Raw genomic sequence first — 12,509 nt, forward strand, 5'->3', positions numbered from 1 at the left:
TAGAGTTAGCTTAAAAAATTATGAATAACTCTTATCCAAAGGATTGTTTCACAATGATACAACAAATTTTGATATTTCTTGACATAGATAACACCAATGTTATTGACCGGCAAATTTTTTAAATAGGATGAGTAGTGATATTTTGAAAATTAGTTTTTTAATCCTACGTAGTTTATGTAACATTTTAATTGTATTGTAAAATGGAAATACTATTAGCTCTATTAAGTTTATAAATTCATATTAATTCATTCAGTATAATATATATTTCAATAATAAAAATAATGTGGGAAGTTTACGGGCTGACAAACAGTTGAGGTCATTGTTTTTAATTCTTTTTCCATCTTTCACGCATATTTTTCAGCCTGCGGCCATTTGAGCATTTCATCTGTTACTGACTCTCTCCTTTTATATGAAAACTAAGCCGATATTCTAGAATGTTACCGTCTCATTTGTACCTCAGGTTGTCAACTAACAGAATAGATGTAAAACACACAATTCAAATGTACGCATCCACCACAAAGATAGACGTCTGGTCATATTCACTCCCCAAAAGGCCTAGAGCAAAAATAAGAGAGGATTGGGACAATGAGGGTAGAGACAGTCGAGTCTAGAAGTAAACAAGTTCATTCCGTGTAGATGAGAGACAAAAAAAGTGTAAGATCCTCAAAAGAATTTATAAAGTGTTGTATTCCCTAAAATAGAGTGCTGCGGTACACAGTGGATTGACTGTAAACAGTGAGTTCCCATCCACCCTTGTTCCAAACGGTCTGGCAAACGGTTTGCACTGACATTACTGTTTATTTAAATTTAAAAAGTTTTAATTGTTTGTTTAAAACTTAAAAAGGAAATTATTGATTTTAATTGTTATTTTCTTGTGTAATTAATAAATTGTTTTCAAACTTGAATTAAATTTTATTATAAAAAGGCACCTGATCGGTTGTATTCAGGTTCGATCAAGACCTCTGGGGCTGTTTTTCATAAAAAGGATTCAGAGTTGGGCCCATCTTGTTAAATCGAGAACAGACCATGACATAATATATAAACTTACTTTGACCAACGAATGTAAAACATTTCCAAATCATCTTCAACAATCCCTATTTCTTCTTCTTGGTGAGCTTGGTTAAAATTTTCAAGAATAATAGCTATGTACATATTTATTACAATCATATAACTGATTATAATAAAACTGGTAAAATAGGTGATTGCCAGCAGCGGATGACCACAATTACCATTTGGCTGGCTATTAAAAGTAAGATCACATTCTGGCGGCTGAATCATAAGTGATTCTAACACATCATTCCAGCCAGCAGATGTCATCAATCTGAAACAAATCATTAAGCAATTAATAAATATTATATAAAGTATTGCATTGAATACTTACCTAAACAACAGTTGCATACTTCTACCAAATGTTTCAAAATTCACCATATCATCTAATGCCTTTTGATGTTTGACGTGGCCAAAAACAGACATTCCAATAATTGCATATATAAATGTAATTAATGCTAGTAGCGCTCCTATATTAAAAAGTGCTGGAAGACTAACAACAAGAGCAAATAACAATTTTCTTATTCCCTTGGCAGCCTAAAAAACAAAATTGTAAATGATNGTTATAGATAATGAATACAACAGTAAAACATACCTTAATCAGTCTCAAAATTCTTCCTATACGGAATACTCTTACTACTCGCAATAATGTTGGAGATATTGGAAAATCAATCATAATATCTTCCATTAGTATTCCAAGGATACTTGCTAAAACTAGCAAAAAATCAAAAAGATTCCAAGGCACTGTGAAATAGTGATATCGTAGCCCTATTATTTTCACCATTGCTTCTGTAATAACATTGAAAATTTTGAAAAACAAAACAAAAATAACATTGAATTTGCTTATTGACACTTCACCCATATATTGAACATATCTGTCGCTTTAATTACACTTTTAAATAGTTTACATAAAAATGTACAATGAAATTACATTTGACGAGGAAAAGTGACAATAAATTCACATTTAAAATTAAATCTTACCTAAGCCAAATACTGTTGTGAAAAATGCATTGCTCACTTCTAGGACAAAAAATATTGCATGATGTTGATTGTAATGTTCAATGCCCATAGTTAGCATGTTTAAAAATATCAAACCAAAAATGGCTATTTCAAATCTAAAATAGAAAAGAGTAAATTGTAGTACAAATAATTTAAAACAACCAAAACTACAATGAAAAATACAAGATTTACTTTTGCAACAAATAATCCATTGGTGTAAAATATTCAAATAATTTTATTTATTTATTGTTTTCTTCCAAAAGTATTTCGACTACAAGGTTATATGAACCCAAGGAGTGCCAGTGTTTTTGAAAAAAAAAAAAAAAGTCCATTTGTAAGTATGTCAGGTTCGAATGCAGGGCCGCTGGATTTGAACCCCGGACCTTTACCTTACATTGATGAACACTGTGTCAGTGCCTAAACCCATGTTGTCAATGCCCCTAGTAATTTTAATTAAATTCTTTATCATCCTAGACCTAAAGATGGCGAGAAGCTAAAATGCATTTGATAGATGTATTCTTGACAAGGAAAAACTTATTCCCTTGATTATATTAATTTTTGATAAATTCCGACAATAGTAGTGAGAATTGAGTTATTTAGATAGGATAGATAATAAAGTTTATTGAACAACTTTTTTTATGAGGATATTTTAACTACGAGGTTATTTGACCCCTCAGGGTGCTGGTGTTTTTGAAAAAACCCATTTGTGAGTATTTAGTATAAAGTATAGTAATTGGAACGTAGGACAGACAACTTACAGTGATGATCTCCATGTCGATGCCAAACCATTGTGGTTGGCTTAACCAACTATCCCATGAAAAACTTTACAATGTTTCTTTAACTACCGTCTGTCGGAGGATTGCATGTTTAATAAGACACAAATACTATAACTCCCTTTGAAACTCATTTGGAACAGGACAACTGGCCCAAAAATGAATACATCTTTGTTTACCTTTAATTACGAACAGGCCATGTAGACACATGGGCACTTACTTTTGGGCCAAAGCCCACATGTGTCTGGCATGTAGAGAAAAGGTTCGATGTATCCCACTTAATTGACAGAATTGGCTCCTTTTCGAGAGCATGCGGGAACACCACCCGATATGAGAATAGTGTTGGTGCGTAGGAGCAAGTATTAGGTCCTCTGTTCCAATTTTTGAGGGAAAATGGGTGTTTTATTGTATATAGTACTGATAGAACTCGTTTTGTGTTCTCTTATGTGTTTATTGAGATTGAATGATATTATTGGAGTGAATGTGCAGTACAAATGGGCCGATGGACGAATATTGAGTACCCAATTAACTCGCAATTAGATTAGTTATGTAATATATGTAAATGGTGATGGGGGAATATCTAGCTTTTTGATAGCTTATATGCATTGTTGACTGACTCAACCTAGCTACTGACAGCACCTGGAGAGCATAACATCAACGGTAGAATGGATAAGACCGAGTTCTGACTCCACTCTGCCAAAAACTGTGAAACTTACTGTGAAAAGTCATAAGCTCAATTCAGTATATGTATATATATNAGATGGTGAGTTGGTGTCCGAGTGGATCAAAGTCACGATAGCTCAAGTGGTTAGAACAGTGGCGTACTAAGCAGAAAATCGTGGGTTCGAATCCCACTCATGACACTAACTTTTCATCTCAACCAAGACCTTACATAAAAAGAGTAATTAATTAAAATAAAAATATTTAAAAAAATTAAGAAAATTCTTAATAATATTAAATATGAACATACCTTCGGGAATTTGAAAGATCATAAAACATTGCCAAAAACTGGTTGATTGGTCTTTTTATAACTTTCTGAGGCTTTTTACGTCCTAGTTTTTTCATAGCTGTGTAATAGTGTTTTTGGCTTTCGGTTAGAAACATTTCCAATACTCCACCTTCATACTGGAAAATTGAGAATTGCCTGTCATTACATAATTACTATAATGTGTTTCTATTATTTTGTTTTATTGTTAAATTCTCCTATTACAAAGGTATAACAGGATCTACAATGTGTGGGAAAATCAAGTTTTTTCTTGGTCGAACTAAATCTCTTTAATTTCATTAATTAGTAAATAACTAATATGTGCGCACACACTCTCTCCCCTTTATCTTTTCATTTATACTCTCTCTCTCTCTCTCTTTCTCTTTTTTTATGCTATCTGTTTCTCTTTCTTCTTTTAGGCTCTCTCCCTCTTTCTCTCTCTCTCAGTCTTTAGGAATTTTTCTTTCAATATTTTTGCAATAAGTGAATGGGTGGGGCAGGTGTTGTAATGATGTTATAGAATCTTAGATGACTGCAACTTCTTTAGATTCTATCTCTCCCCTTCTTTCTCCTCTCTCTTATTTTTTCTCGATGCCTCTCTTTTTCTCATGCTCTCAGTCTCTCTCCCTTCTTTCATGCTCTCTCTTTTATGTTGTTCTTTCTCCCTCTCTGTCGTTTGCCCAAGTAAACAGTAATTAATTACTTCTTATAATTACTTATCTATACGTCAAAAATAAAAGGAAGAGAAAATGCATCCAACAAAAAGATTAGACAAATCAATAATTAAATGTTATTTGAATTTTTTCTTTGTTGCTTTGGAAGGGGTTTTTAAATAAAACTAGCTTTCTGATAATTCGGCGTCTTTTGCCATGTTCAAGAAACTATGTCCATTTTATTTCTGAAAATTTTAAAAAACCTTGAAATTAATCAAACATTCTTGAAACTGGCTCAAGATGCCAAGATGTCGGAAAATTACTTTTATTGAAAAACACTACAAAAAAGAAAAAAATCATATATAAAATGAAAAAGAAGGATACAAATAACAAAGAAAATAAAAATAAACACTATTTGACAAAAACTTGATGTATACAAATATTTTATCATTCGTCCATGACAGAAGTTATACAAAATAAATAGGTAAGAAAAAGTATGACTAGCAAATATTGCACCTAAGCTAAAATAAACTAGTTGTTTCTAGACTTAAGGCCTGATTACTGAAAATATGAGATAAAATTAAGGTCTGACAGGCTGTGAGATGTAAATTTGCAATAATGATTGAGAGAAAAAGAAGAAACTAAAATATTCTTGGAATGATACAATTCTTGGCATAATTCTACTAGTATGTCTATGTATAAATAGTATAAAATAAAATACCTTTTTTTTAAGCATGTTGAAGTTATCTATGATAACACCAATGAATAGATTCAAAGTGAAAAATGATCCACAAACAATAAAAATCACAAAATATAAATATGCGTAAAGATTTGCTTCATACATAGGTTGCTCATCAACTCCAGTCGCATCAACTGCATCTGCCATGACTTCCATCCACCCTTCAAATGTAGCCTATAACAGTTATATTTTTTGATGACAATACATCTAACTTTGATTAATTGGGTACTTAAAAATTTTATATTTATTAAATTTAGAGGAACATAGAAATACTGTGGATGATATAATAGGTATAAAATATAAAAATAAATAGGTTTTGTTATACGTCCTTATTCACAGATCAATACTTACAACTTGAAATAAGGCGAGATATCCATTTCCTACATTATCGAATGTTATTTTAGAGTTTTGCCAGGTGTAATTCTTATTGATGCAATCACTTTTGTTCTGGATAATCTAAAAATATATATAACAGTTATTTAAAAAAATTTAAAGATGGCTTATTGCTTCATAAAATAATTGTAGTTGCATAATCTGTGCAAGGTTAAGGTTAATTTTATCATAATTTAATTAAGTGGCATACTTAAGCAGTAAACCAGGTTTGGTTATTAATTTGAATCATCATGCAAACGACAAACAATCAAGAACATGAAGAGTAATTATTTTTCATTTAAATAATTAAAGAATGGTGAAATAAAGGTAGTAAGCTAAAAATGCAAGTAAAATGACAACAAATTGCACTGTAACATACTGTATATGATAGTCTTTCTCCTTCACTGTTTACACACTTGAAGAACTTTCCTCCAAAAAACTGAACGCCCATTATGGAAAAAATTAGCCAGAAAACAAGGCAGACTAATAAAACATTGAAAATAGAAGGTATTGCATACATCAAGGCATTTACTACAATCTAAAAAACAAAAAACAACATAAACTAACAACTGCAATACAATAAATTGTATATTTAGATATATTTTCAGATTTATTTTTATGGTTTAATTTAAATAATTTTTATCATGCCATTATTATGAAATCTAATTGGGATATGTTGTAGATTGTTGGTGTATTATTTATATAAGTTAGAAAAATATATTTTAAAAAATAAATAAAAACAGATTGACTTTTCTTCAATATGGCAGATAACATGAAAATTTGGATGCTGAGACGTTTGATTTCATCAAAATGGCACATGTTTTATGAGAATCTACCTCATATGACTTCTAGGTGACTGAGAAACCAAAATTTTGTAAAAGTACAATGTTTTTCTAGGTTTACATGATTTTGAAATTTTTGTAAATCGAAAACAAACATATTGTTCAAACTGGCAATAGGTCAGTTTTGATGTTACTCAGTTACTGTTGGGCTTTGTTCCATCTTTATTGAGGACTCTTAATAGGTGTACTGTTTCAGTAACATCAAAACCTGCGAGTGTAGATGGTCCCAGTGCCAGTTCCTGTGTTCACAGACTCGCAGACCAACACCCACCTTCAACTTTAAACATATTGTGATTCATTTTGTAAAATATGTTCGTTGTAGTTCCATGGCGCAATTTTACTAAGAGGAAAATGGTATTCCATAATATTTTCATCTACTCAGCATTGAATTTTAATATATTTTATTACTGTCTACTTGGACAGAAACTACTGAGTAGTCATACTAAGAAATGTTTAAAATATATAAGAAGTCCGGTAATAAGTTTAAAAGGTTTTTATTCATTAATTTTTTAAAATCAGTTTATGTAAGAGTAAGATAATTTGAAAAGATTTCTCTGTGTTGTCTGAGGGGTGTAGAACCTGAAATTAAGCCGTTACTTATCAATTTGTCTGCCTAGCGCAGGGTTTACTTTTTGTAAATGATGGTTCTACTCATAGATTTGGTGTTTACAACGATCCGGATTTCAATCATTAAATGCCCATCATCAGGTTGAAGGAGTTACAAACACGTCTCTAAAAAGAATAATTTTAAATCTTTTTAAAAGATAGTTTTTACTCACAGTTTGCACAAACTCTAAGAACTATATTTTAAAAAGATTAAACAACATGCTCACCCCAACTTTATAATTTCTAAGCATTCTTTAACTCTTGTTTTAATGCCGCTTTATGTCCTATTTATTTGATATCGCAATCATTACAATTAAGTTTGTAAACCCTGCTTTGACAAGTTGTCAACCTTGTCTTTAGGTTTTGAGAAGGATGTTTTTAAGTGAATGTGTGTCTCTAAAAGCTACTCTAAAACCTTCTCGTTTAAGAATTTTACCTATTTTTTTGATAGTTCCTCAATTATGGCAAGCAACGAAAAACTAATGATTCATTTTTGAGCTGAGTCTGACTTGCTTCCTTTAAAGTTAGGTTTTTTCTTCTTTTTACTAACAACTTATCAATAAATATTTCTTTTAGCTAAAGTTTTAATTGTTTGTAATTGTTTTTTAAATAATTTGCAGGTGTAAATGGCAGTCTATGTGCCAAATGAATCCAGCAGCTTTTTGGGTCCGTAGGTAAGAAGACTGCTGGTATCATAGGGTCTGTAGTTATGGGTTTTCTACTACTCTATTTCATTTAGGTTATTTATTATGGACAACCATCTTTATTTATTTCCAATGTTAAATTTATACTAGGGTGTAAAGAATTAATTAATTGGAGGAATTTTAGATCCTCTAGTGTTCTATATTTGACTTACATATTAATTACTAATCTAAAATTATTTTTCTTACAGTACGGATTAGGATAATATTTAGTTTTGTGTAAGTCCCATTTTTCATATGTTCAATTTTGAACGGCAATTAAAAACCAGATTCTCATTTCGGCGGTGGGTTCACTCTTACAATTCATGTTGAGAGACGTGTTTGTAACTCCTTCAACCTGATGATGTGTGTATAATGCTTGAAATCTATATCAATATAATCAACAAATCGTGAAATTATTTACAAAAAGTGAATCTACATACTCACTCCTCCTTCATCATTTCTAAAGCAGGGTTTTCTGTCTCAGACTCACTAAGGATGGTGACATGCTGAAACACATCTGACAGACCAACACAGTGATGATAGGCCGATCAAAATTATCAGTAATGACCAAATTTTAAATTTATTATAAGTCAACATACAAAAAAGCCTATTTATATTTTAGATTAAAAAACAATTGAGTTGTTTTTGACCAAAAGGTGAAATTACACAATATAAAATATAACTAAGTTATTTTAAAATGTTAAATATTATTTAATGATATCTTACTCTCATCCCTTGCCACCGAGAAATAGCTCTTAAAGGCCTAAGAGCTCTTAGTGTTCGAAGAGATCGTAAAACTTTTAAATTCTCATTTTCTTCTATCAAGAGGCTGAATACAGAAACCTAGAATGAAATTTAAAAACAACAATAATTTTAATGAGAATTTTAATTTGTAAAAGAATAATGGAAAAAATGAAAGTGTGACTCACAAATACTATGAGAAAGTCTAGTACTGTCCAGAAGCTAGTGAAGTATTTATAAAATCCCAAAGCAATCCATTTTAGAATCATTTCCAAACTGAACAATGCACAAAATGCGAGATTTGTCCAATACAAAACATTTTTAAGAAATAAATTTTCATCTAGATATATGTCTTCAAAACACAGGGTTATACTGGAGGCAAATATTAGAACAAGAATTATCCATTCGAATACTGGAGTATCAACAACAGAAAGGACACTGCATCTCACATGAAACCACCATTGTCCACATTCAGTTTTAAGACATTCGTCGCAAAGGCCAACCCTTAAACAAATGTAAATTAAAATATCATTTTTTAATTAGCTGAATATTTTTTATGTACATGATTATATTCGCACACATGAAATATGCTGTACTAACTTTTCAATTCAAGTGAAATGTATTCTATTATATTACTAATTATTATTACAAATGGAATTTCATATTATGCCTTTATTATCAGAGAAAATTTTTATGATTTCATTAAAATAAGTTTAAAAAAATCTAAAAATAGTCCATTATATTTGTTTAGCATAAATCAAATCTAGCTTCTTGAAAAAAAGTTTAAATAATTCTCCAAGTTTACCTATTATATATTGATTGTGGAAAACAATCATGTGGTAATTTGTCAGGTTTTTTCCTTCCGAATCCTGGGAACGATCCAAGTCCATCAATGAATCTTCCTTCTTCGTCCCTTTTTCCACCAACCGTAAGTTCATCTACGTAGGAAACGACAGTTAACCAGGCACCTTTGCCATCCTTTCTCTTTTTATCAGGAGCTTCTTTCTCTTCAGCAGCTATAAGCACAATTCAAAATGCTGCGGCTATTAGTTAAAAGGCCAATCTAAAAACTTAAAAACAGCAATCTGGAATTCTTTTTATTGGAATCATGCTAATCCATTGACAAAAAATAATAGACAAACTAAAACAAAAAAAAAAAAAAAAAAAAAAAATGGCAATGTAGTATACATTGTTTGAAGATTTAATAATTTTCTAAGGCTAACAACTTATTGCTGTTATTAAAAACAAGATAAATGTAATCTATTTCAGTTAAAAATAGTCATAAAGCAGACAAGTAAAGTTTATACCAAAGCATTTTATAACCTTAGTTTCTATCAAATAGTAATGTGAATTTTAATTAATTTTACTTTTATCTAAGCACAGCGGGATCTGAACCCATGACCTTCGGCTTAATATGCTGCTGTTCTAACCACTTGAACTTCATCAGCAGTCAGGACAAATCAAGTGGTAAGAACAGCGATGTATTGAGCCGAAGGTCATGGGTTTGGATCCTGTTTGTGACACTAGCTTTTTCATCTCAACCAAGACCTTAGATTAATTAAAATCCATTACAGTTTGTGGTCTGATTGACCAATTAACTTTTTTCAATTAATTAATCTTTATGAAAGGTATTGGTTGAGATTAAAAAGTCAATGTCACGAGTGGGATTCGAACTCATGATCTTTGGCTAAATACTCTGCTGCTCTACCTACCACTTGAGCTCGTGACTTCGATCCGCTCGAACACTAACTCGGACCACAAACTGTAATGGATTTAATAATTAAACTGAAGTATATTTTCACAAAATGGCTCTCCATGGCCATTTCATTTGTCGCCGTGAATCAAATGGATTACACAAAATTTGAAAAATGGCAAAAAAGGAGGGAAAATTCGAGAGATGAGGTTGAGATGGGAAGTTGGTGTTCGAGCGGATCGAAGTCACGATAGCTCAAATGGAAGAGTAGCGGCGTATTTAGCCGAAGATCGTGCTTTTGAATCCCGCTGCTCATGACACTGACTTTTTTTATCTCAACTAATATCTTTCGTAAAGATTAATTAATTAAAAAAATCAATTAAAATAATGAATACGGTCAACTATGACTACTAAATACATATATGCATTAATGTAGTAATTTGAATAAATAAATTTAAAAAAATATTTACAAAAATTTAATTATTAAATCTTCAAAATGCACTAAAACTACAAAATGAAAATAACTTAAGTTTGTGACTTAAAACATAATTTACTTCAGATGTAACTGGAATTTTAATAGTGGATGAACAGGAAGTAATGTTTTTATTTTCATTTTGAACAAATCAACATCTTTTTAAGTATATGGCTTTTTTTTTAAATAATTTAGATTTTTTGGTTGTGGACTTAATATATATCTGGTTTATTCTGGCAACAGCAATTTATAATTCATGCTTTTAACCTAACCTAAGAAGGGTGGATTACTGTCATGGGATCATTGATTTTAATGAAAAATTTTCCAGTTATACTAGGTCAAAAAATATTAGACATGTATCTGAGCATTCTAGCCAATGGCCCTTAGAAGCAGAGAGAAAAAACAATATTTTAGTTAATTTAAGTATTTTTTAAAAATGGTCTTCTGCCTTTGTTTTGAATGTATTTCAAGGTTATCATATACTGATAGATTTATATTTTTACCTAGGATAAGAAAATAATATGCAGTATTGTATTAAATGAGATTAGATGTATAAAAAGTTTTTATTTTTTTACTTTTTGTTATGGATCTGTTAGGTATGTGATTTATGAGGTATGTGAATGAATGGATTAATTAATTATCCTGCATTTAACATGGCACTGAATGCTGAAAGTATTTGTCGTTCAAAATAAATGGTCTAACAACAATAAAGTAATATATAAAAAGTTACAAAAATGAAAAGATGCTTCCAGTATGTAAATAAAAAAAATTGTTTAAAAAAATGTTTTTAATTCGTCTTAAGGACCCTCCAAAATCCTTGAATATGAATGTTTATAGCAAACAAAAAATCGTAAGTTTTGGACTGGATCGGCAAAGGGTCCTCTGATGTCTGGTATTCCATTTAAAAATTCATCTCTTCTGGATTTCCAAATTTAATATAATTACAAATTGATTATTTCTCATTTCAATCCATGTCAACACTCATTGGTTTATAAGTTATTATAAGCGAGAAAAATTAGAATCAAATTAATAAAAACTCCTCAAATATTTTATTATATATAATTAGATGTTATTTATTTATAGAGGCTAGGTTTGTGCCTTTATGTGCAGATTACAGGGTTTTAAGCCACTGTAAAGTTTCCTATAGATCAGTGGATTCCTTTTAAAATTATCATAATTTTTGTGATTTTGAAAAAAATTGCAGATATTTGAAAGGTGAAATATTTTTTTATATATTTGGGAAATAAAAAAAAAATTTTCTCTCTCATTTCCTCTTTCTACCAATTGCGTCTGATTTTCAATCGAAAATCATAAGAACACCAATAATTTTAAAATGACCGCACTAATGATAAGAAAATTTAAAGGATTTTAAAGTCCTATAAACTACACGCAATAGCATAAATTTGGCTTTGTAAATACATTGGAACTGGAGATATAAAATATTTGAGGAGTTTTTGTTTATTTCATCTCATTTTTCTCTCCTATAATGGTATAAAATCTACACAATTTTTATCATAGGCTGAATGTAGGACAATCCAGCTTTCCAATGGTAGCAATATTATTGAATTTGAATAAAATCCAGATGTATTATGAATTTTTAAGTGAAAATAGGGCATCAGTGAGGGGAAAAAATTGCTCCCGGCAAGTCCACCCAAAAATGGCTTTTTGTATTACTATGAAAATTTGTGTCTAACAGTTTTATTTAAAGGGTGTTTGAACCAAATCGATTTTTTTTAACAAAAATACTTTTTAGCCTTTGGGTTTTGTAACTTTTTATATATCTGATCTCATTTAATGTAATGTTATATATTATTTTGTTATCCTGTGTAAAAAAACAATAAACTTATATTAATAACCTTGAAATACATTCACAACAAAGACAGAAACTCATATAAAAAAAAAAT

General features: G+C 30.3%; 1 protein-coding gene across 7 annotated transcripts in view; it reads right to left on the minus strand.

Moving 5' to 3' along the window:
* The window catches only part of LOC106665388 (sodium channel protein 60E-like), a 341,161-nt gene that overhangs the window by 6,638 nt on the left and 322,014 nt on the right, over positions 1–12,509 (minus strand). For all 7 annotated transcript variants that reach the window (XM_014391781.2, XM_024226925.1, XM_024226923.1 and 4 more), the window contains 11 exons: positions 9,246–9,456; positions 8,629–8,944; positions 8,426–8,542; positions 5,948–6,106; positions 5,548–5,652; positions 5,179–5,370; positions 3,790–3,944; positions 2,029–2,162; positions 1,643–1,836; positions 1,382–1,584; positions 1,049–1,321 (listed from right to left, as the gene is read on the minus strand). In XM_014391781.2, coding sequence (XP_014247267.1) covers positions 1,049–1,321; positions 1,382–1,584; positions 1,643–1,836; positions 2,029–2,162; positions 3,790–3,944; positions 5,179–5,370; positions 5,548–5,652; positions 5,948–6,106; positions 8,426–8,542; positions 8,629–8,944; positions 9,246–9,456 — 2,059 coding nt within the window. The remainder of the gene's footprint in view (positions 1–1,048; positions 1,322–1,381; positions 1,585–1,642; positions 1,837–2,028; positions 2,163–3,789; positions 3,945–5,178; positions 5,371–5,547; positions 5,653–5,947; positions 6,107–8,425; positions 8,543–8,628; positions 8,945–9,245; positions 9,457–12,509) is intronic.

Source organism: Cimex lectularius, unplaced genomic scaffold (assembly GCF_000648675.2).
Source record: "Cimex lectularius strain Harlan isolate CLEC.00 unplaced genomic scaffold, Clec_2.1 scaffold9, whole genome shotgun sequence".
Lineage (NCBI taxonomy): Eukaryota > Metazoa > Arthropoda > Insecta > Hemiptera > Cimicidae > Cimex > Cimex lectularius.